This window comes from Myotis lucifugus, unplaced genomic scaffold (genome assembly GCF_000147115.1).
Source record: "Myotis lucifugus unplaced genomic scaffold, Myoluc2.0 scaffold_485, whole genome shotgun sequence".
NCBI lineage: Eukaryota > Metazoa > Chordata > Mammalia > Chiroptera > Vespertilionidae > Myotis > Myotis lucifugus.
The window spans coordinates 509888-528257 of NW_005871533.1; the positions used below are offsets into that span (position 1 = coordinate 509888).

The 18370-nt window shown below is 62.7% G+C and overlaps 2 protein-coding genes across 2 annotated transcripts in view; one reads left to right on the top strand and one right to left on the bottom strand.

Moving 5' to 3' along the window:
• ITGB4 (integrin subunit beta 4) overlaps positions 1-13279 on the top strand; it is a 23359-nt gene extending 10080 nt beyond the window's left edge. The window contains 22 exon segments of the mRNA XM_023744769.1: positions 20-47; positions 50-71; positions 322-425; positions 687-745; positions 826-849; positions 1628-1776; positions 1857-2036; positions 2839-2987; positions 4649-4853; positions 5530-5687; positions 6023-6203; positions 6337-6474; positions 8046-8228; positions 8311-8442; positions 9488-9682; positions 10068-10298; positions 11250-11399; positions 11841-12029; positions 12130-12285; positions 12369-12533; positions 12622-12729; positions 12833-13279. Of these exon segments, the coding sequence (XP_023600537.1) occupies positions 20-47; positions 50-71; positions 322-425; positions 687-745; positions 826-849; positions 1628-1776; positions 1857-2036; positions 2839-2987; positions 4649-4853; positions 5530-5687; positions 6023-6203; positions 6337-6474; positions 8046-8228; positions 8311-8442; positions 9488-9682; positions 10068-10298; positions 11250-11399; positions 11841-12029; positions 12130-12285; positions 12369-12533; positions 12622-12729; positions 12833-12972 (3046 nt within the window). The 3' untranslated portion in view covers positions 12973-13279.
• A 109-nt stretch (positions 13280-13388) lies between these two features.
• On the bottom strand, positions 13389-18341 carry GALK1 (galactokinase 1). Its single transcript, XM_023744774.1, is given in 9 exon segments — positions 13389-13536; positions 13538-13568; positions 13650-13811; positions 13899-14049; positions 15858-16039; positions 16149-16284; positions 16436-16555; positions 16977-17166; positions 18106-18341. Coding segments are annotated over 9 exon segments (1179 nt in total). The 5' UTR covers positions 18271-18341; the 3' UTR covers positions 13389-13494.
• Between the last annotated feature and the right edge of the window lie 29 nt (positions 18342-18370).

Consider the following 18370-nt stretch of genomic DNA (forward strand, 5'->3'; position numbering starts at 1 on the left):
TCACCCAACAAACGTGCAGCGGCCCCGGCTTTGCCACCCACGCTGCCAAGCACCAACCCCCACGGAGCTGGGTGAAGGGCCCGGGCTGGGGTGCTGCGGCCCTTGGCGGTTCCCCGTGGCCCCGGGGGCAACGTTCACTGCCGTTCCGGGTCCAGGGATCCCGCCATTCCTGTTTTCTCCGAGTGTTGGGTGTGGGGCACGGGCCTGGCCCCCTGCTGCCCTTCGTGATGGTGCTACAGGCTCCGGCCACCAGCCAGCCAGTTGGGGGCTTCCGTGGTGCCGCCGTGCAGGGAGCTAACGGCTCCTCCCTCTCGCCCCCAGTGCCCTACGGGCTGTCCCTGCGCCTCGCCCGCCTCTGCACCGAGAACCTGCTGAAGCCGGACACGCGGGAATGTGACCAGCTGCGCCAGGAGGTGGAGGAGAACGTAAGGGCAGCGGCCGCTCCCGCTCGGGCCTGGGCGAGACCTGGTGGGGGGAGAGCCCCGGGCAAGCGCCGTGGGACCTGGATGTGCCCGTCGGACAGGGGCCTCCTTGGAGTCTCCTGGGATCTGTTCCCTCTGGGCGGTTCCTGGCAGGGATGAGGCCATGGGCGTGCCCATGGGGGGGGGGGGCATAGCCAGCCTGGGCAGGTCCTCTGGGAACTGTGTGCCCGGGGCCCCAGCCTCATGCCCGCCCTTGCCTGGCAGCTGAACGAGGTGTACAGACAGATCGCAGGCTCGCACAAGCTCCAGCAGACCAAGTTCCGGTGCGTCCTGCCCTGGGTGCCGGGGTGGGGGCGGGGGCTGCCCCAGGCCCCCTGGCTCACGTCCCCTCTTGTCCCCACAGGCAGCAGCCCAACGCCGGGAAAAAGTGAGTTGAAGACTAGGGTGGGATAGCCCCACCCCCACCCCCTTTCCATCCCGTATGTCTGTCACGGGGTAGGACCTTCATTCGAGAAATACTGACATGAGTCCTACTATGAGCCACTCCTGTACAAACAGGTAGACCAAGGGGTCAGGACCAGGTGGCCCCCTGCAAACCGAGGCTAAAAGAGGTTCAGTAACTTGCCTGAGGTTACCTGGCTGTTAAGAAATAGGGCCAGGCCCTAACCAGTTTGGCTCAGTGGATAGATCATCGGCCTGCAGACCAAAGGGTCCCAGGTTCGATTCCAGTCAAGGGCACGTACCTCGGTTGCAGGCTCCTCCCTAGCCTGGGCCCTGGTCAGGGCGCGTACAGGACGCAATCGATGTGCTTCTCTCACATCAATATTTCTCTCTGTCTTTCCCTCTCTCTTCCACTCTCTCTAAAAATCAATGGAAAAATTTCCTCGAATGAGGATTGAAAAAAAAAAAAGAAAGAAGGAAGAAAATCGGGCCAGGATTTGAACCCAGGCTTTAGCGCCTACACCCTCAGCATCGTTGCTGCCTGCATCTCCTGGGCGAGAATAGCCCATTTCACAGAGGAGGTCACCGAGGCTCGGGGAGGCACAGGGCTGGGCTGAGGCTGCGGGGTGCGGGGGTGGGGCCAGCATGGGCCTGGTTCTGAAGAACCTGCGCTGTTTTGCTGCCCCACATCTTGCCCCTTGATGACAGGGACGAGAGCCACCTCCTGGCCAGCCTGACCCCTTTCCGCCTGACCCCTCCCCCAGGCAGGACCACACCATTGTGGACACGGTGCTGATGGCTCCCCGCTCGGCCAAGCAGGCCCTGCTGAAGCTGACGGAGAAGCAGGTGGCCCAGCGGGCCTTCCACGAGCTCAAGGTGGCCCCGGGGTACTACACCCTCACTGCGGACCAGGGTAAGCGGGCAGCGCCCCCCCCCACTCATGTCCCCTCCCACCCCGTGTGGCCCCACCTCTGACCGCCCCCACCCACCCAGACGCCCGGGGCATGGTGGAGTTCCAGGAGGGCGTGGAGCTGGTGGACGTCCGGGTGCCCCTCTTCATCCGGCCGGAGGACGACGATGAGAAGCAGCTGCTGGTGGAGGCCCTCAACGTGCCCATGGGCACCGCCACCCTCGGCCGCCGCCTGGTGAACATCACCATCATCAAGGAGCAAGGTCGGTCAGTGTGGGGGGAGCAAGGAGGCAAAAGGGGAGCCTGGGGTCCTAGCTGGTGTGGCTCAGTGGATAGAGTGTCAGCCTGCGGACTGAAGGGTTCCAAGTTCGATTCCGGTCAAGGGCACATGCCTGGGTTGCAGGCTCGATCCCCAGTGGGGGGCGTGCAGGAGGCAACCGATCAATGATTCTCTCTCATCATTGATGTTTCTCTCTCTCCCTCCCACTCCCTTCTTCTCTAAAATCAATAAAAAATAAAATAAGAATGGGGAGCTGGGCCCTTGTATTCGAGTGGGAGTGGGGCCTGGCTGTGTGGCCTGGGCAGGTCACTTAACCTCTGCGAGCCTTGGTTTCTCCATCTGTAAAATGGGCTTCGGGCTTTTACACGGAGTGTGCGGCTGCACAGCTCTGCGCGGAGCTTCCGTTACACTCGCTCATGGGTGCTGGGTCTGCCTGGAGCCATCCCCCATCCCTCCCTGCTCCCTCCCCTCCGGCCTCTGAACCAGGCCGTTGCCTGGACCTCCCTGAAATGCCAGGCCATCAGAGCAGGAAGGAGTGGGCCCCCTGTGCCTCCACCCGGCCTCCTTTCTCTGCCCTGGCCCCTCCAGGGTGTCTGTTGGACACTGTCCCAGCCCCTTCAACTTTTTCTGGAAAAGTGGCCCATCCCCTTCCTCGGCCCTCCCCAGAGAGTGTGGGGTGAGGGTGACAGGCAGCCTCCTGGAGTCTGGGCTGGGCGGGGCCGGCGGGCGGGGGAGTGGAGAGGGGGCTGAGGTTTGGACCCTCTAACTCTGCCGGCCCCTTGCAGCCAACGGGATAGTGTCCTTTGAGCAGCCTGAGTACCTGGTCAGTGCCAGTGAGCAAGTGGCCCGCATTCCCGTCGTCCGGCGCATCCTGGACAACGGCAAGTCCCAGGTCTCCTACCGCACACAGGACAACACGGCGCAGGGCAACCGGGTAAGCTCCGCCCTGGGGCTGAGGGCACAGTGGGGGGCGCGGACATGGCGGCTGCCTGGGTCCCTGGACCCCTGTAGGTGAATGTGCGGGGTTTGACTTGCAGGTTTGTTTGTTTGTGTTTCTGAGTTTATTGCCAACATTTAAAAATTAAAAATATTCCAATCAAAAATTAACTCAAAAAACAAAATCTAGTCTTACTGGGCCCACAGGGCCATTTGGCAAAGGCAGGGAGAATGCACTCAGCAGGTCCGGCAGCCCGGCCACACCCGAATCTTCCTTTTATCGGGAGGAACGGTTTTCATTCCTGATTCAATGCTCCCAATAAAAATTCCAAGGGAGAATTTGTATGTCTAGAAATTTCACGGAATAGGCCATAAATATTCAAGAGATTCCAGCTGTCCTGTTAGGCTTTTATAAAAATGCTTTTGGTATTTAGCAATTTAAAAAAATTTTTTTTTATTATTTCCCAACTTTTTATTTTGAAAAACATCAAACCTCCTGAAAAATGGAAAGACTAATAAAATTAGCATATGTGTGCGCTTTAGATAGATCCACCAGCTGTTACTATCTGCTTTCTCTTTCTATACAGATCTAGGTATCCATGCATGATGTGGATACAGACGTATGTACAGTTCCACATCTGTATGACTGTAGGGAGGAGGGAGAGAGGATCTGGCTTCGTTCTATGTGCTGAACTCTCCACAACTGTAGATTTCATGTGGCCCTAAATACGTCTGCAGCACCTGCCATTCCTCCTGCAGAACTACAAGCTAATTACCACTTAGGAAACTTCCCATCATGCTCGCGCCTAATAATTAGTCCGTATTCGGAGCTCCCTGTGCGCACGTGTCCCAGTGTGTCCATGATTGCCTCTCCCACTCCAGGAAGCAGAGAGCGGGCATCGCGGCCGAGGCCGTGTGTCTTTAGGCTCCTTTAATCCCGAGTATTTCCCAGCTTTGTGTTCCCCGCCAGCCCACGTCATTTGACCTGCAGGCGACTCCAGCTTTTCTTACACTCGCTGTCTCGCTTGCTGGGTTTTGCAGCGCTTGAATTTGCCTGGTAGGCACAGGGCCTGACCAGCTGTGCCTGGAATTGAAATGTTGGTGTCGGAGCGCCACCTAGTGGTCCGATGTGAGCATTGCCGCCCCACCGTTTCAGTTGATTCACTCCCTGCGCACACGTGGGGCGCTCAGGGAAGCTCTGGGGCACTGGGGGTGGGAAGCCGGAGCCGATAGAGGCGCCCCACCCAGCAGGCAGGGCCGGGGGGCTGGCAGGGTCCTAGACCTCAGAGCCACAGTGTGGGGACCTGAAATCCCGGCTCCGCGGGATGAGCGCCTGCCTGTGGGGGACTCGGATCTGCGGTGCATCCCTGTCTCTATGCTTGGTTCAAGTCCTGGCTCCCCCACGACTGCCTGTGTGAACTTGGGCACGTTCCTGCCCCTCTGTGGGCCTCAGTCCCTCGTCTATAAAATGGGGACAGTACTCTCTCTACCTCACACTGCTGAGGATGAAATGAGCTGATATTTGTCCAGCGGTGCACAGGAGGTGCCCTGTGAACCGAGCCACGCATGTCCACGTGGGACAGCCTGCGTGTGATGGTCCGCAGCGTCCCTGAGGTCGGGGTGGGGGTGTGGCCGGTCTGACCCCTTTCCCACTCCCAGGACTACATCCCCACGGAGGGCGAGCTGCTGTTCCAGCCCGGGGAGACCTGGAAGGAGCTGCAGGTGAAGCTCCTGGAGCTGCAGGAGGTGGACTCCCTCCTGCGGAGCCGCCAGGTCCGCCGCTTCAACATCCAACTCAGCAACCCCAAGTTCGGGGCACGCCTGGGCCAGCCCCACTCGGCCACGGTCGTCATCGGGGACCGAGGTGGGCAGAGCCTGGGGTCCGTTTAGGCAGGCGGTGAGGGGAGGCTGGGGCTCTCTCCTCGAAGGCTGCCGGTCTCGGCGAACAAAAATGCAGGGCGCCCAGCCACGCTTCCACTTCAGAGCCGACCAGCACATGTGCGGCTTCAGTCTGTCCCCTGCAGCATTTAGGATAGTCCTACCCTGAGGAAAGCATTGGTTGCTTATCTGAAATTCAAATGTGTCCAGGCTCCTGCATTTTATTGGCACCCCGACGCTCATCGTGAACCCCAGGATTAGGCCCTCTGACTTCCGCTTTAGGGGTGAAAGGGTTAGTCTGATGGGTCCTCGGCCTCCTGGTATTTAACAATTCCAGAGGCGCTTGTGGGGAAAATGGGAGAGGAGGGAGGGTTCTTGGGAGGAGGAGCAGATGTCCTCGTGGGGAACATTCCCTTGGCTGCCAGACGACCTCCCTCCTCCTCCTCCTTTCTCCAAAGACCCTCCTGGGTCCACCAAGCTTGGCAGGATGCCCCCTGCGGCCCCGTGGGGGCACCGGTGGAGGGAGACTGCAGGGCAGGTGTCAGTCCATCACAGCTGGGTGTTGCGCTGGGCCTCCTGCGCCCCCTGGTGGTGAGAGTGAGTTTCTGCTGGGTGAGGGAATATCCCAACTGGCTGCCCCGCCCTGGCTTCACCCACTACAGACGAACTGGACCTGACCTTCCAGAACCAGACCCAGTCTGCATTCCCAGTCTCCCACAATGTCCTGGGCGCCCCACAGAACCCCAACGCCAAAGCCGCCGGCTCTCGGAAGATCCACTTCAACTGGCTGCCCCCTCCTGGCAAACCAACAGGGTACAGGGTAAGGCAGAGGGCCGATGAGGGAGGTGGATGGGGAGGTGGCTTCCCAGGGCCAGAGGGCCATGAGGCTGAGCGAGGGCAGGTGGGCCCCGGTGGGCCGAGCCTCTGTGCCCAGGGAGCTTTCAGATATGTTCCCTCCTTCCTGGAACATGGCCCCTCCGTCCCCCAGGCGCCCCCCCTCCCCCCCCAGCCCGGCTGTGTGAACCTGGCAGGTCACTCAATCTCTCCGATCCTTGGTGTCTGACGTGTGCAAAGGGGACAGTAGAGCAGGTCAATGGCGGTCCCAGCTGCTTGGCACTCGCACTTCCCCCCTGACCAGCCCCTCCCCCCGAGCAGGTGAGGTACTGGATCCAGGGGGACTCCGACTCCGAAGCCCACGTGCTGGAGAGCAAGGTGCCCTCGGTGGAGCTCACCAACCTGTACCCGTACTGCGACTACGAGATGAAGGTGTGCGCCTTTGGCACGCAGGGCGACGGCCCCTACAGCTCCCTGGTGTCCTGCCGCACCCACCAGGAAGGTGAGGCCTCGCCAGACCAGCCGTCCATCCCTGTGATACCCCGAAGCCTGTCTGCCCAGCCCTGCCCCCTACCTCCCAGATCTCCGCCCTCTTCTGCCACTGACAGCTCTCTTCCTGCCCACCCCCCGCCCAGTACCCAATGAGCCAGGGCGTCTGGCTTTCAACGTCGTCTCCTCCACCGTGACCCAGCTGAGCTGGGCTGAGCCCTCCGAGACCAACGGCGAGATCACGGCCTACGAGGTCTGCTACGGCCTGGTCAATGAGGACAACCGTAAGGCCCCTCCTTCCGCCCCCCCTTCCGCCCCCGGGGTGGCAGCCGAGGGAGGGGAGGGGCCAAAAGTGGGAGGGAGGCCACGTTGTCCTGCTCAGTGGATGAGCCCCTGCATCTGGTCGCCTGAGGCGTCATTCGGTTTATGGTCTGGTTCAGGCCCAGAAGCTTCCGGGGCTGGAGGGGGTGGAAGGCGGGAGGTTACACATGTGCCGCGGGCTCACAGGCAGAGGTGCCTTCCCATACAGGTAACCAGAGAGGCTAGTTTTTACACCATTCTCTTGAGGGCAGAGTCAAGTTGCCAGACTTAGCAAATAAAAACAGAGGACACCTTGAGGACACCTTGAATTTCCGATAAACAAGTTTTTTAGTACATTTCATGGCACGTTTTCTGGCGGCCCTAGGCCGGCAGAGCCAGTCTGGGAAGAGAGGCAAGTGTGGGCGATCCCTGCCAATCTTCCAGATGAGAAAGTACTGGAGGAAGTTGGTCCAAACCCTCACTTGGTACAGGGACCTCCTCCTCGCACCCTCGCCTCTGGGTGGTCAGTCCCAGGATGGAGAGCTCACCACCCCCTCTGACCTGTGGCCCCTGCGTGGGTCAGGCTCAGCCGCCTGGGTGGCCCACTGGGCAGAGGGCAGCGGGGTTGGTGGTGCTGGGCACCGGGCTCGTGGCTCTGCCAGCCAGGCACACCACGCACAACCTCCTCAGCACCCGCGTCACATCCTTGGCTCATTCTGAGTTCACAGCACTGAGTCCCTGTCAGGAGGTCGCCTCTGACCCTGCCTGTCATCCCAGGGGTGACAGGCACCCCGACAGAAGCTCATGGCGGGGGGTTTCAGCGCACGGCCTCAGCTTGAATGTGGGGCCCAGCCCGAGGGCATCAGCACTTCGGTGCCCTCTCCCCTGCTCCCACCAGCTGAGCGGATGCAAGGGGCTGGGCCCTGGAGTTAGAGATCCCCCCCCACCCCCCCCTCAAGCTGATGGGTCTTCATCATAGTCCAGCCGTGGGCAAACTACAGCCCGCGGGCCGGATCCGGCCCGTTTGAAATGAATAAAACTAAAAAATTATGTAATGATGTTTACTTTGAACTTATATTAGTTCACACAAACACTCCATCCATGCTTTTGTTCCGGCCCTCTGGTCCAGTTTAAGAACCCATTGTGGCCCTCGAGTCAAAAAGTTTGCCCACCCCTGTCATAGTCCTTTGAGCCTAGTCCTTGGCTGGGGTGGACACCAAGGGTATGAGGTGTCATTTTCCACAACCTCCTTTGGGCCGAGTTGGAAACGGAGATGTTGGCTGGTCTCCCAGGATCCTTTACCAATTAGTAGAGGTGACACTGGGGCCACCCTGAGTCTAGGCCTGATGCTGCCACTTAGCTTAGTGATGAGCCCTTTGGAGAGTCGGCGACAGTCACGCCCGGTGCTCAGGGGTTGGCACCCGCAGGGGTTCAGTCCTGCTCACTCCCTGCCTGTCCCGGAGCCCCCGGGTGCCATTCCTGTCCTGCTGTGTCAGAGGCAGGCCGGGGCCAGGCGGGACCTGGGCGACCCCTCTGAAGCACTCTCCCCGCCCAGGACCCATCGGGCCCATGAAGAAGGTGCTGGTGGACACCCCCAAGAAGCGGATGCTGCTCATTGAGAACCTGCGGGAGTCCCAGCCCTACCGCTACACGGTGAAGGCGCGCAACGGGGCGGGCTGGGGGCCCGAGCGGGAGGCCATCATCAACCTGGCCACCCAGCCCAAGCGGCCCATGTCCAGTGAGTGGGGGACGGGAGGCAGGGGGCAGACGGGGCGCAGGAGGCCGAGACGGGGCTCTGGCTCACCCTCCCTCCCCTGCAGTCCCCATCATCCCCGACATCCCCATCGTGGACGCGCAGGGCGGGGAAGACTATGAGGGCTACCTCATGTACAGCGACGAAGTCCTCCGCTCCCCATCTGGCAGCCAGAGGCCCAGCGTCTCCGACGACACAGGTGAGTAGGATCCCCGAGAGGAAGGTGGGGGTCCGGGTAGAGGGTGGGGCTGTCACTAGTGTCCAGAGAGAACAAAGGGGCCCGTGACCTCTGGGCATGAAGGTCAAACTCTCTCAGGTCAATAGTTTGACAGGGACAAGCCCGCACGGCACAGGTGCAAACACGTGCACGTCTGTGCAGGAGACAGGGAGACACCTGCTGGGGCAGACGTGCTCGACTCACGCCCACGGGACCACACGGAAACACAGCTTTGCAGCCGAAAGGCTCACCAGCTGGGCCATGGGGTCAGGACCCCCGGGCGGCCTCCCAGAGGCAGGGCTGTGAGGGAGGAGGCAGGCGTGGCCAGGAGGCCTGGGGCAGCCACTTGCCCTGTTCCTACTGCGGCGCAAAGAGCCCTCAGCTGGGATCCCCAGCTACACAGTTTGAGCTTCTGGCTCCACTGCAGGAATTCAGATAAATCACTTACGGGCTCTGTGCCTCAGTTTTCTGATCTGTGCAATGGGATGCCCTCAAACAATGCCATGAGTGCAGATCCTCCAGGACTGTATTTTCTTTCATTCCTGTCTGTGCCTCAGGCCCCAGGGACCACATTCCTGCCCTGACCAGGCAGAGCTTGGGCTTAAGGAACTCAGCCTGGGCGTCTTGAGAGGGCTCAGGGTCTGGGGGCAAGAGGAGCCCCGGTTCAACTGCTACTGATCCCCCCCCAACATTCCGGCTTCGGGAACTGTCCCCCGGGAGGCTGGCAAGGAAGAGATCGCTCTCTCCATTATACAGAAGGGAAACTGAGGCTCAGAGCAGGGAGCCCTCACAGCCCCTGTCTCGGGCTGGCCCAGGGTCTCTCCTTATCCGCTGCCCCCCAGGCTGCACTAGCGCATCGCAGGGCTCTTCTGCGCGTCCGCGGGAGAAGGGCCTGCGCCTGGCGCCCCGTCCCTGCCGTGCACCCCCTCCCACCCCCACCTGGATCCCAAAGAGCCCGAGGACCGCTCCGCCGCCCGCACCCTCCCGCGCCGCCGGCGGTGCCAACGCGCCCTTCGTTGTTCCCAAGGCGGCGGCTGGAAGTTCGAGGCCCTGCTGGGGGAGGAGCTGGACCTGCGGCGCGTCACGTGGCGGCTGCCCCCGGAGGTCATCCCGCGCCTGTCCGCCAGCAGCGGGCGGTCCTCCGACGCCACCGAGCTGCCCCACGGGCCCCCGGACGACGGCGCCGAAGGGGGCGCTGGGGGAGCCGTGGGGGAGGGCGGAGGTGACCGGCCAGCCCGACCCCGCACCCACCTGGGCTCGCGGCCAGGCTGCCCACTAAGGCCCCGCCCCTGCCAGGGGCTGAGCGAGGGCTGGAGGCAGACCTTCCTCCCCTCCCCCCGGAGCCGAAGCACCCCTAGGGCAGCATTTGGGCAGCGCGTGTCCACTGGGTCAGCGGGGCTCAGCCTGTCCTAGTGGCCTGGTGCCCGGCCGGGTGCCTGGCCGGAGAACGCGGGCTGCAGAAGCCCGTGTGGCCCCTTGGACTCCTCCAGGGACACCGGGCCTCTGTCCCTCGTGGGCCAAGGGGGGCCCCTAGTGGACAGGCAGACCCGGAACGCCCAGGGCTTCCCGGTGCTGGCCTGCCCCGGTGACCCTGTTCTCCCCTGCAGAGCACCTGGTCAATGGACGGATGGACTTTGCCTTCCCGGGCAGCGCCAACTCCCTGCACAGGATGGCCACGACCAACGCCTCCTACGGCACCCACCTGAGCCCGCACCTGCCCCACCGCGTGCTCAGCACCTCCTCCACCCTCACCAGGGACTACCACTCGCTGACCCGCACGGAGCACTCGGGCACGCTGCCCAGGGACTACTCCACCCTCACCTCCCTCTCCTCGCAAAGTGAGTGCACCCCAGCCCCGCCTCTCCCGCGGACCCCTCCTGTCTTGCTTTCTTTTTAAAATATATTATTTTAAATTAAAAAAAATTTTTTAATTGATTTTAGAGGAGAGGGAGAAAGAGATAGAAACATCAATGATGAGAGAGAATCATTGATCGGCTGCCTCCTGCACGCCCCACACTGGGAATCAAGCCCGCAACCCGGGCCTGTGCCCTGACCGGGAATCGAACCGTGACCTCCTGGTTCATAGGTTGATGCTCAACCACTGAGCCACGCCGGCCAGGCTGACCCCTCCTTTCTTCCGGCTCCTGGAGGTTTGGGCTTCCGGCCTGCTGTCCCCCCGCCCATCCTCCCAACACACACATACTTCCTGCCCCCTCACTCCTGTTTTGTCCCACCCTAGGCCTCCCTCCCATCTGGGAAGGCGGGAGGAGCAGGCTTCCGCTGTCTTGGACCTTGGGGTCCTGGAGTCGGGCTCAGATGAAGGGGTTCCCCCCTTCCAGGGACTCACCAGACTCTATAATCCTGGCTGCGCAGCCAGCAGCGCCCCCTTGGGGCCCAGGTAGTCCAGCGTGGCCATCGTGTCTCCACAGCTGTCCTGCTCCATCTGTCATCCACACCATCGCAGTCACTGCCCGTGACCCTGCATCCCCTCCATTCCATCCACGTCAGCGCTGATGCCTAACCGCCTCGCCTTCCCAGGGGTGCCGGGCTGGGGCAGGACGGGCCAGGCCAGCCGAGGGTGGGGGCTCACGGCGCTTGGCACAGGCAGGGCCCACACCCACCCTGAGGACAGGCGGGAGGTGCTGGGGGCCTGGACAGGCTGTTGCCGGGTGAGCGAGCCACCTGGCCAGCAGTCACTGTAGGTGCGACAGCTGAGGGAGGTCAGGAGCTGAGCTTGGGCTCCTGCCCAGGGACCCTGAGCCAGGCTGACGGTGGCCTCCTGTCTCCAGGTTCCCGCTTGGCTGCAGGTTTGCCCAACACCCCCACCCGCCTGGTGTTCTCAGCCCTGGGGCCCACGTCTCTGAAAGTGAGCTGGCAAGAGCCGCAGTGCGAGCGGGCGCTGCAGGGCTACAGCGTGGAGTACCAGCTGCTGAACGGCGGTGAGGCCCGGCCACATGTGACACCAGGGGCACTCGGCTGTGGCAGGAACCCACCACCCAGCCTGAGAGGGTCTCACTTCCATGCCCCGCACGGTGCCCTTCTGGGCCCTCGACCACTTCCGGGGGCTCCCCAGGTTACTCCCCAGGCAAGATGTTGCCTAACGAGGCCTCACTGGCCCCAGGACCCAGGCCCTCTGCTGGCCTAGATGCCTTTGTGGGAACCGGCACTTTTCTGGGCCGACAAACTCTCAGCAGCATGACCTGGGCCATAGGAGTTCAGGCCCCGCTTCCCTTGTGTGGCGGCAACCTGACCCATGGACCGTAGCAGGCTGGCCCCAACCCGCTGCTCCTGGGTGGGTGCTGGCCAGTCTTGGCAGCAGCCCGGGGGGAGGACCAGGCCAGGAGTGGGAATAAAGCTGCTCCCACCCCACCCCACTCCAGGTGAGCTGCATCGGCTCCACATCCCCAACCCCGGGCAGACTTCCGTGGTGGTGGAAGACCTTCTGCCCAACCACTCCTACGTGTTCCGCGTGCGGGCCCAGAGCCAGGAAGGCTGGGGCCCCGAGCGCGAGGGTGTCATCACCATTGAGTCACAGGTGCACCCTCAGAGCCCGCTGTTACCCCTGCCAGGTGAGCTGCTCCCCCTCCACCCCCCGGCTGCCCCCACCCCCACCCCTGCTTCTACAGATGTGCTAGATCCACACGCCGCCCTCTCCCTCCGCTGCCCCAGGCTCCGCCTTCACCCTGAGCACGCCCAGCGCCCCGGGCCCACTGGTGTTCACGGCCCTGAGCCCAGACTCGCTGCAGCTGAGCTGGGAGCGGCCGCGCAGGCCTGACGGAGACATCCTGGGCTACATGGTCACGTGTGAGATGGCCCACGGAGGAGGTGCTGCCCGCCCCCGGGGTCAGGGGTGGCCAAGGGGTGGTGGAGAGGGAGCCACGGAGGCTAAAGGCTTCTCCCCGGCCCAGAGCCAGCCATTACATTCCAGGTGGATGGTGACTGCACTGAGAGCAGGCTGACGGTGCCGGGCCTCCGGGAGAACGTGCCCTACAAGTTCAAGGTGCAGGCCAGGACCACTCAGGGCTTTGGGCCGGAGCGTGAGGGTATCATCACCATCGAGTCCCAGGATGGAGGTAGGGCACCTTGCCCCTTCGCACCCCCATCCTTTCTCTGACCGCACCTCCTGGCACCATCCCCTGAGGGGCTCGTCTGTCCCTCCAGGCCCCTTCCCACAGCTGGGTGTCCTGTCCGGGCTCTACCAGCACCCACTGCCAGGCGAGTACAGCAGCATCACCACCCACACCAGCACCGCCGAGCCCTTCCTGCTGGGTGAGTGGCCGGGTGGGGGCCCAGGCGCTCCTGGGGGAGACAGAGCTAACAGACAAAGAGGGCAGGGAGCTAGACAGGTGGCTCAACGCCTCTTCCCCTGCAGACGGACTGACCCTGGGGCCCCGGGGCCTGGAGGCAGGCGGCTCCCTCACCCGGCACGTGACCCAGGAGTTTGTGAGCCAGACGCTGACCACCAGTGGGACCCTCGGCAGCCAGGTCGACCAGCAGTTCTTCCAGACCTGAGCTCCCCACCGCGACCAGGCGTCCTCGAACCTGGGCCCCCACTGCCCACCCCCCTCCCCGGTGCTGCCTCAGCTACACCATCCTTGGACCCCTGGTGGCCCCACCCACCCGCATGCTGATCACAGGACCAGAGCCTCTGGGGGTAGGTGCCCTCTGGGGGGCATGTAGGGGGCAGAGGTCCCAGAAGGCCCTTGTGGCTGCCCCACTCCCATCCCACCCAAGCGCATTTGTAACCATTTGTAAGCCGGGACCAGCATGACAAGCACCCAGCTTTGTTCTGCACTTAATAAAAGAGTTTGCTACCGTGTGGCTCCGCCCTGCCCAGTCTTCGGGGGCCTGCCCAGAGCCGGGGAGCGGGTCGGACACCCCCTTCTCTGCTGGCCAAGCACACACCACCTCTAGAGGTCCTGGTCTGAGGCACAAGTTTATTGAGCGCCCAGGTGCGGAGGGAAGGCGCCAGCAGCACGGAGCTTCCTGCTTGCTGCCCGGCAGGCCCTGCCCGCGTGGCCACCCCAGGGGAGCTCACAAGGGCAGCACCTGGGCACCGTCGGCGGCCTGGGAGAGGGTAGAAGGTGGCGGTACCGCTATACTGCGCCGTGGGAGAGGAAGAGGCCTGAGCTCGGCGGGGCCCTGGGAACCTGCTTCCCGCCTCGCCCCGGCCCCAGCGTCCACCCACCTGGATGTGCTGCATGGCCTGGGGGGCCGCGGAAGCCTCGAGCAAAGTCACCGTGCAGCCGCCAAAGCCGCCGCCCGTCATGCGGCTGCCATAAACCCCGGGCGCAGACAGCGCGGCCTGCACCAGCTGGTCCAGCTCCGGGCAGCTCACCTCGTAGTCATCCCTGCAGAGGAGATGCAGGCGGGCCTGGGACCAGCCCACCGGCCCGGGGGACAGCCTGTGCCCGGTGCCCGGTGCCCGGGGGCCTCACCTGAGGGAGTGGTGACTCTCCACCATGAGGCGGCCGAAGGCTCTGTAGTCGCCCCGGCTGAGGGCGTCCGCTGCCTGGGCCGTGCGCCTGATCTCCCCCACCACGTGCCGCGCCCGCCGGAAGCCCTCCTTGCTCACCAGATCTCTGCCCGCTGGGGAGGAAAGGGGTCAGCAGACCGCCACCCACTGGCGAGGGCCCCTGCGGACATGGGGGACGGCACCGTGGCTCCAGGGGGTGGGGGAGCCTCCGGTGGGAGGCCTGGCTCTGGCCAGGCCGTGGTAGAACCTTGGGCTGGTCACTCAGCTCCCAGCGCCTCCCCTCAGCTGTGTAGTGGGGCACCCACCCGATTCGGGGCGCCCAGGACCAGGTGGGCTGACACCTGCAGAGCTCCCGGCAGGGCGCGTGGCACACAGTGGGTGCTCTTATCCGGCAGTTAAAGTCCCAGACCCGGGGCTTCCAAGGTGAGTGGGACACAATGCTGCCTCCTGGAGGCCGCGGGAGGGAGAGCAGGAGGGCACCACACGGAGCCTCCAAGGGCTGGGCTCCAGAGGTGGGGACAGGAGGGGCACAGGCAAGGGCACAGGGCACACCAGGAACCAGCAGGCTTACACACACACACACACACACTGAGGGGAGAGGGCAAGCCGCAGCCCCGAGCACCAGGGCCCCTTGCTACTTAAATCGACTACCTTCCTGGCCATGTGTATCAGAACCTGAAAACTTCTCACTCGGTGAGCCTACTCCTAGGAATCTAATCCTAAGAATAGGAGAATGCAGAGGAAGACATGGCTAAAACGCTCATCACAGGTATAATTATCAAACAGTGGTTAAAGCCCTGGCTGGTTTGGCTCAGTGGATAGAGCTTCGGCCTGAGGACTGAAGGGTCCCCAGGTTCGATTCCGGTCAAGGGGACATGCCGGGTTGCAGGCACATCCCCAGTAAGGGGCGTGCAGGAGGCAGCCAATCAATGATTCTCTCTCATTGTTGATGTTTTTTGTTTTGTTTTTTAAAAATATATTTGTATTGATTTCAGAGAGAAAGGGAGAGGGAAAGAAACATCAATGATGAGAGAGAATCATTGATCAGCTGCCTCCTGCATGCCCCTACTGGGGATTGAGCCTGCAACCTGGGCATGTGCCCTGACGAGGAATCGAACCGTGACCTCCTGGTTCATAGTTCGTCGCTCAACCACTGAGCCACACTGGCCGGGCTCATTGTTGATGTTTCCATCCCTCTACCTTCCTCTCTGAAATTAATAAAAATATATTTTAAAAAAAGTTTAAAAAAAAGTGATTAAGTAAATTACCATGTACCTGGATGCCAGAATATTATATAGCTTATAAAAGCCATGTTGATGGGCCTTTCATGGCATACAATAATGTTAGTTTTTTTAAAGGGAGAGGGCCCTGACTGGTTTGGCTCAGTGGATAGAGCGTCGGCCTGCGGACTGAAGGGTCCCAGGTTCGATTCCGGCCAAGGGCATGTACCTTGGTTGCGGGCACATCCCCAGTAGGGAGTGTGCAGGAAGCAGCTGAATCGATGTCTCTCTCTCATCGATGTTTCTAACTCTCTATTCCTCTACTCTCCCTTCCTCTCTCTAAAAAAAAATAAAAAATAAAAATAAATAAATAAAGGGAGAGGGTGACAATATTCAACTTTGAAAACATTTTTCAAAGGGGGATTCCACTTGGAAGATACAGATGTAGAAAAACACCGGAAGGAGATATACTATCTCCCGGTAGTGGCCTTAGTGCTTATTCTTTGTACTTGTCCACAGGTCTCCCATTAGGAACAGCGGTACTAAGATTGCAAGCAGCCCTGCTGGGGTTGGGGCCCGAAGTTAACAGTGTTCGGGGAGTGGGCAGGCATGGCCGGCCGGGGTCCTGGGGATGAGGCCCCGGCAGCCCCGGCAGGGGGCCCCGCTATCTCCAGGACAGACCGCACCCGGCCAGCTCTCACCCTCCAGCTCCTCCATCTGCACCTCCCGGAGGCTCTCCTTGCCCAACGCCCGGGCCACTTCCTCACACTGGCGGCGCCGCAGCGGGTACTCGCTGGAGCCCAGTGAGTGGCGGACGTTGGAGTTGGTGATGAGCACAGCCAGCTTGGGGTCTGACAGTGGCACCAGGCGCGTCTCCAGGGACCTGGGAGGCAGGTGGAGTGGGGAGATGACAAGGCCAAGTGTCTGCCCGCCAGGTCCCGCAGTGGACGTGCTCTGCCCAGAAGTGGGGGGGTGCAAGGGGAGCCCCTAACCTGCAGTCGATGAGCAGCGCGTGGTCCCTCTGCGCCAGCAGAGCGATGAGTTGGTCCATAATGCCGCAGGGCACCCCTGCGAAGCTGTGTTCGGCCCGCTGGCACACCTGGGCCCGGGCAGCTATTGTCCCCGAGTCTGTGGCGCAGGGTGAGATGGGGAGGCTGGGGCCCGAGAGGGGGCACGAGGGGCAGGTGGGTTCCCGCCCCCTCTGAGAGCCACGGAGGAAGCCGACCACAGGAGAGCTCGGGGAGGGCAGGCTGGGTGGGAGCTGGGTTCTGGGAGGTACCTGGGCAGAGCTGCTGCAGGAAGGTGTACGTGGCCACTTCCAGGGCGGCCGAGCTGGACAGCCCACCCCCCAGAGGCACTGAGCTGACCACCACCGCGCTGAAGCCAGGGAGGGGGGCGGCTGCGGGGGAAATAATGGGTGAGGGTCAGTTGCGCCGTCTGGGAGGATGGGCACAGGGAGGCACGTACTGTATCTCTGCTTCCAGGAATGGGTCTCAATTGTCCAAGGCCACCCACCTGCTGGGCCAAGGGGCCCACGGCCCTCCATCCTTCCACCCTGAGGTTCCTGGGACACAGTCTTCCCAGTCCTGGTCTAGGGCTCCGGAGGCCACAGGTTAGGGTTTGACTCCTGACTCCTCCAATCAGGTAATGGGCAACCCAGGGCAAGGTCTGGACCCTCTCAGGGTGTCAGTTTCTCCATCTGTACAATGGGATGCTCTATCCTGCAAGCCTACCCCACAGTGGACTAGGTGCTCTAATGGGTTTTATGACAGAGGTGGTGCTCTTGGCTGCTGAACTTGACCCAGGCCCGGGCCCCGTACCTGGGTAGTGCTGAATCACTCCCTTGACATAGTTGGCCCATCGGGGGGTCCCAGGCTCCAGGGACCGCTGGGCTGTGGGCAAGGGAAACTGCAGCCGCCTGGGCTCGTCAGCACCCTCAGAGGTGGTGAGGAGGGAGACGAGGCCGTCTGCCCGGCGGCTGCCCACCACCACGGTCACCAGCTCCAGCGCCTGGCAGGAGACACAAAGGGTATGCAAAGCTCCCGCCAGCTGACGGAGGGACCGAGGGATGGAGGGATGAGGCCCCTCTCATACGAAAGTCCCGAGGAATGTGGGTCCTGGGACAGACAGGAGCGCGACCTCCAGGCTCAACAGGAAAGGAATGGCAGTGTCTCAGGAAGAGCCTGAGCGCTGAGCTGGCCTTGGGGGCTTAGGCCCTGCCCCCTGGATTTGCAGGGGCGGGACCGGCGCACAGAGCACACCTGGACTCTGCCCTCCACGTGGGCGCCCAGCTGTGGGCACAGGGGAGCCGCGAGCTCAAAAGGAAAACAGAATCAGGAGCTCCATCCGACGCCTTCCCATTTGGGGGTAACCTCAGGTGTGCTGTACCCACTCACTTGCCAAGCTGCGGGGTGGGGTGCAAAGAACCCCTGGCTGAGAGCCGGGGGGCCTCCTGGGTCCCCTGGAAGCCCCAGCAAGCACTGGCTGTGTGACCTTGAGCAGACCGCTAGCCCTCTCTGGGCCTGTCCCCGCTCTGTACGGGGACCAGGCTGGAGGCTTCGGGCTACTCCCGCAGGGTCTGCAGGGCCTCATGGAAGCCAGAGTCTGAAGCACCTCCTTCCACGTGCAACACACGGGGGGGCCCACATTTTGAAGTGGCCCCCAGGTTGCTGGTAAGGTCCACAGAGGGCGAGCTGGAGCGAAGAGGCTCGGCACACCCCCTCCCGGCTACTTCCTCTCGGATCGCCCTTCCTCCCTTCCTACGTGAGAAACGTCCCGTCCCAGGGTCCCTCCCACGTGCTCGGCCCCCAAACTCGCTGGAGTTGAAGTTCGGCGCGGCCCGACCCACAGTTCACGCGGGGACCAGGCGCCTCCCCGCGCCCCTCCGGCCCGCCTTCCCGACGGGGCGGCCGGGCCCCAGGGAGGCTCGGGTCCCCTCGCAGCCCTCACCATGGGCAGCACCAGGCCCTGGTTGTAGTCCGTGTGCTCCCCGATGAGGTTGACGCGGCCCGGCGCCGACACCGCCAGCTCGGGCTCGGCCCCGAACTCCGCCCGGAAGGCCGCCCGGGCCTGGGCCAGCAGCTCCGCGACCTGGGGTGGGCTCGACGCAGCCATGGCGCTCGCCCTCCGGCTCCGCGGTGCAGCCGATCGGAGCGGGATGCTGGGGCGGGGCCGCGGCGGGGGGCGTGCATCCTGATCCGGCGCCCCGCCCGCC